Source organism: Mytilus trossulus, chromosome 8, assembly GCF_036588685.1.
Source record: "Mytilus trossulus isolate FHL-02 chromosome 8, PNRI_Mtr1.1.1.hap1, whole genome shotgun sequence".
Taxonomy (NCBI): Eukaryota; Metazoa; Mollusca; class Bivalvia; order Mytilida; family Mytilidae; genus Mytilus; species Mytilus trossulus.
Genome location: NC_086380.1, coordinates 68,043,968 through 68,048,703, shown reverse-complemented (window position 1 = coordinate 68,048,703; position 4,736 = coordinate 68,043,968). Strand labels below are relative to the sequence as shown.

The window sequence follows — 4,736 nt, the reverse complement described above, 5'->3', positions numbered from 1 at the left end:
GAAAGGTAAAAGTGAAGCCACCAACATTCAGACTTGGTCTGTGTGCTGTGGTAAATAAGCATTGTGTATAAGTTTCATAACATTTGGTTCAAACAGACAGTTCTAGAACAGTTAAAGTCACGCAGCCAAAATTCAAATTTGATCTATGTTGTGTGGGAATAAGCACTGTGTAAAAGTTTTATAACAGTTGGTCGAGACAAACTGAATTTAGAGAGCGGAAACTAAAAATTCAGAGCAATTTTTCCATTTATAAAGGGACCCCACTTTAGAACAGTTAAAGTGAAACCACCATTATTCAAACTCGATCTGTGTTTTGTAGTTTTGAGCATTGAGTAGCAGTTTCATAACATTTGGTGGAGACAAACTCAAGTTAGTGAACGGAAACCAAGTTTTGGGCGGACGGACGGATAGACAAACGGACGCACAGACCGAAAAAACATAATGACCCTAGGACATAAAAATGACATGAGGTCGGTAATTCAACGATGAAATTTTGCTCTTTAATATATTATTAAATACTATAAAGTATATACCAATGTTGATTAAAAAAATGTCTTATGAAGTATATAGATATAAGAAGATAGGGTTTGAAAGCCAATGAGACAACTTTCCTTCCAAGTCATAATTTGTAAAAGTAAACCATTATAGGTCAAAGTAAGGACTGCAACACGGAGCCTTGCCTCGATCCGAGGAGCAAGCAACAAAGGGCTCCGAAAATAATGTACCCCAATATTGGCACAACAAATGTCAAAAGTCAAGATTCAAAATGACACTCTGACCTATTGACATTGGCATTTTGTGTAAATATTTGTCTGTTACGTTGTTGATGACTGTATGATGAGGTCTTTTACTTTTCGGCTGTGTTGTTGGATTGCTGTCTTACTAACGTTTCCATATCATCTCTCTTTATGCATACACAGTTTTAATCAAGACTTAGTATCGAGTACTTTTAAAAAGTTAAGTATAAATTCGTGCATAAATGAAGATAACCATTTCTTGATACGGACACCTCTTCAGGTTTTTTTAAGGACATCCTACACAAAAATGAAATTGTTCTTTATAATTTAAAGTTGGTAAAGGAAAATTGTTGCCCCATCTCGATTAGCAACAAGAAGTGTTGAAGTCTCTCTGTCAATATCAATTGCCCACGGATTGCGGATTCCGTCATCATAGGACAACAATTGTCTACTCGATTTGCCATCACTACTAACGATTACGATTTTGCTGCTTTGGTCGCATGCAATGTAGATAAGTCCATTTTTATCGATTTTAATGCCAGAGGGATCTTTGATGTTTTCGTTACATTTCCAGATTAGGCTATTGCCGTTGTAGCAAAGAACCTCATGCTTCTTCCAATTTATGAAGACACGGTTCTGGTTAAAACCCGAAAAACGATTCACATTTATTCCCGGTATGGATATCGTGTGTTTTACACTGCCGTCGATCATGCTTAGAATAACGACAGAATTTTCTTCCGGAAGTCTAACCGAAATTGTGTTTCCATCGTAGTAAACACCGTAACATTTAGACTTCACTTTAAAAGTATGACCTATTCTATTTGTTTCTACATCAACTATCACAATTTGATGCGCGTCAGGTAATGTTACAGCGACTACATTGTTTCTGATGTGGCAAACATCAGACGGATAATTCGAAAATTTCAAAATGTTCCTAACGTACACGCCATTTTTGTCACACAAAATCAAACTTTCGTTATTCTGATCCGCAAATACCAGCTGACCTTCTGATATGATGCTACAACTTGTAATGCATATACTTCTTGTATCATTTGGTAAACTGAAAGTCTTTTTCAGCACTGCTTCCATTTCATCAATTGGTTTTATCATTTGAAATAAAAGCTGAGCTTGACTGTTTTGACCAACTTTTAATTTTAAATTACTCTTTTTAGAGGTAATCGATACTTTCCCCATTGACTTTACTTCTTGAAGAACTGCATATAGATCTGGTGAAAAGTCTACCACTAGACTGACATCGTTGAGGTCACCCGATTTGTTTAAAGTTTCTATATACTTAGCTTCGTTTGTAGAAGTGTTTTCCATTTGCTTAAGCCCTTCGTACGTTTGCATTTCGGTTGCAAATTTGATCAATTTTGAAAAATTCAGTTGCAATTGCACAACTTGTTCCAGTTTGATTCTAACTTGGATTATCATTTTTTCGGTATTTTTTTCCACTTTTGAATGTTCAATGTTTAAGTCGTTGACCATTTTTTGCTCTATTTTGTCCACATATTCATTAATGCTTTTCCGTGAACGCTTTATTTCTTTTAATGCCGATGCCTTCTGGCTTTGCATAACCGTTATGCGTTCTTTCAAACTTCTAGTTATGTTTTCAAAATTCTCTTTCAGATCTGACAAATCGCTTTCTAATCTCGAAACAGAAGCAGACGACTTCACATTCTTCAAAACATCCGACAGTTGTTTAATTTCTTTGCAGTTCGGATGACTTTCTGTAAAGCACTGGAAACAACACGCGCATGCGTGGAATGAGCAATAGAGTTTGTACTTTTTATCATGCTCACGACATCTATTTCCGGTTTGAAGAATAAATTCAGGCAGCTGACAATAATCTTCTATGGACAACATTTTATGGTGTTTGGTTGATTTTATTCTCCCGTGATATCTATCGCAATCCGAGCAAAGAAATGTTTCACAATCTGTACACCATGTCAATGCCGCAATAGACATGTCGTCATCCTGACAAAGGGTACATAACTGTGAAATTGATGAGGTCATGTTTAGGCTCTGAAAAGAAAACAAATACAAATAATCACACATTTTCTTATACTTATTGTTTTCTTATTTCAAATTAAAAGTTAAAGTCAGGGCTGATATGCATAAAACCACTTATAAATAAAAAAAAAAGATAAGTCGTACATGTACTAGTACTAATTTATTGCAGGACATGTAGGAATATCTGTCCGTTTTGACAAAATCTTAACTGAAGGTTAGGTTAATATTCGATGTAAGCAGCCATTAATTATTAGACCGTTGGTTTTCCCGTTTGAATGGTTTTACACTAGTAATTTTTGGGGGTCTTTATAGCTTGCTTTTTGTTGTTCGGTGTGAGCCAAGGCTCCGTGTTGAAGGCCGTACATTGACCTATAATGGCTTACTTTTATATATTGTTATTGAGGTTGAATTTTATTTTTATTTTCTATCTGTGGAGTGTTACATAAAATATTGTTCGTAATTATTTATTGAACCGTTTTATAATGTAATCTTCAATTGCTTAATTATACTAACAAGAAGCAGTCAAATGTAATTATATTTATAATTTATTTTGATATTTTTTGAAATACTCATAATTTTCGAAGAAAGGATGCACGAGTACTTCCTTGTAAAATTTCATAATAACTATAGTATGTATGACCGGTATAAAGTTTTAAGACTTTATATAAAAGTTAAATATTTCCCCCCGTGCTCTCCTCTTAATGGTTTGGCCAATTATTTTTGATTATCAATTCAGTGCGTTTTGACATTTCTCTGTACTTTTAGATTTAAAACTGTGGTGGAATTTGATATAAGCTTCTCACCTACTGTGCTAAAATGATCATTTAAACAGTTAGCAATATCATTTTTGTTTATAAGTACTTTTCCTTCGTGTCATAAAATGTCAATTTCCTGTTTTGAGTGTCTCAGTTGGCCCTGCTTATGGAGCTAGCTACATGTACATTTAGGTTTAACTACTAAGGCTTGTAGTTGTTACATATTAAACGTTGTCTATTCTAGGCACTCCGATTCCCGTTTTCAAATTTCCTTAATCTGTATTTGTACTTGTATTATGATTAAAATAAAATGTAGAGCTAGAAGACCAGTTCTTGCGAGAGAGAAAAAGTGAGAGAAAAACCATGATCAAACTGTATTTAAACACCGAATTAGTATGCCTTATTTATTCGCAATTTACTTGTTTATGATCATAGAAAGACAAAGGCAACCATTTTAATTTTATACCATGGTTACATGTATCTACTTTCGTTTCTAGCATATTACATGTATACATGTATGTATATATATATATAACTCGTCTAAACCTCAACCTAACAATGTTAGATCTGTAAATTTGCTTTCGCAAATTTTTGGTTCTTCCCTCGCCGGGATTCGAACCCATGCTACTGTGATATCGTGACACCAAATCGCCTGCACTGCAGCCGTCCCGTATATATATATATACAAAAGGTTTTACCTTAAGATATGTATTTCAGTTTCCCCACAGAATACCGAAGTTATCTTGAATTAATGCTTAAAAAACTACTGCACTTGCACATAATGTACTAAGTCTTGTCGTTTACAAAACAAACACATGACCGACGATCAATAGTTTAAAATAGATTACAGATTATATAGTAGAGCATATTTAAAAAGATAACGGCTATAACTTATACATGTTATAGGTTATTTTAGAAATGCAGAAAATAGTACACCGTACAACCTTGCGATAATGCAGCTTCATTAACCATAATTTTTAATAAGGAACGGCTTACGTGCAGGTTACAAGAGCGCAATTATTCGTAATGCATTTTCCATAGGGTACCACTAGTTTTCCGTATTTTTTTTTCTCGAAGACTACACAAACTATGGAAGAACGGGTGACAGTTCCTGTTACTAGAAATGCCAGTGTTGCATTACAACCAAAAAAATATATGCCAGACCTGGTCTACTCCGGTCTTCGAACAATGTCTGCAGATTAAACCATCTCCGTGTTTTACTTTCTGGTGA

The 4,736-nt window shown here is 34.5% G+C and overlaps 1 protein-coding gene across 1 annotated transcript; it reads right to left on the bottom strand.

Annotated features, from left to right (window-relative positions):
* Positions 1 to 567: 567 nt before the first annotated feature.
* LOC134682076 (uncharacterized) lies at positions 568 to 4,319 on the bottom strand. Its single transcript, XM_063541679.1, has 2 exons — positions 4,204 to 4,319; positions 568 to 2,762 (listed from the first exon to the last, which is right to left on the bottom strand). The coding sequence occupies exon 2, from the start codon at positions 2,751 to 2,753 to the stop codon at positions 1,065 to 1,067; it is 1,689 nt and encodes a 562-aa protein (XP_063397749.1). The 5' UTR covers positions 2,754 to 2,762; positions 4,204 to 4,319; the 3' UTR covers positions 568 to 1,064.
* Positions 4,320 to 4,736: the final 417 nt, after the last annotated feature.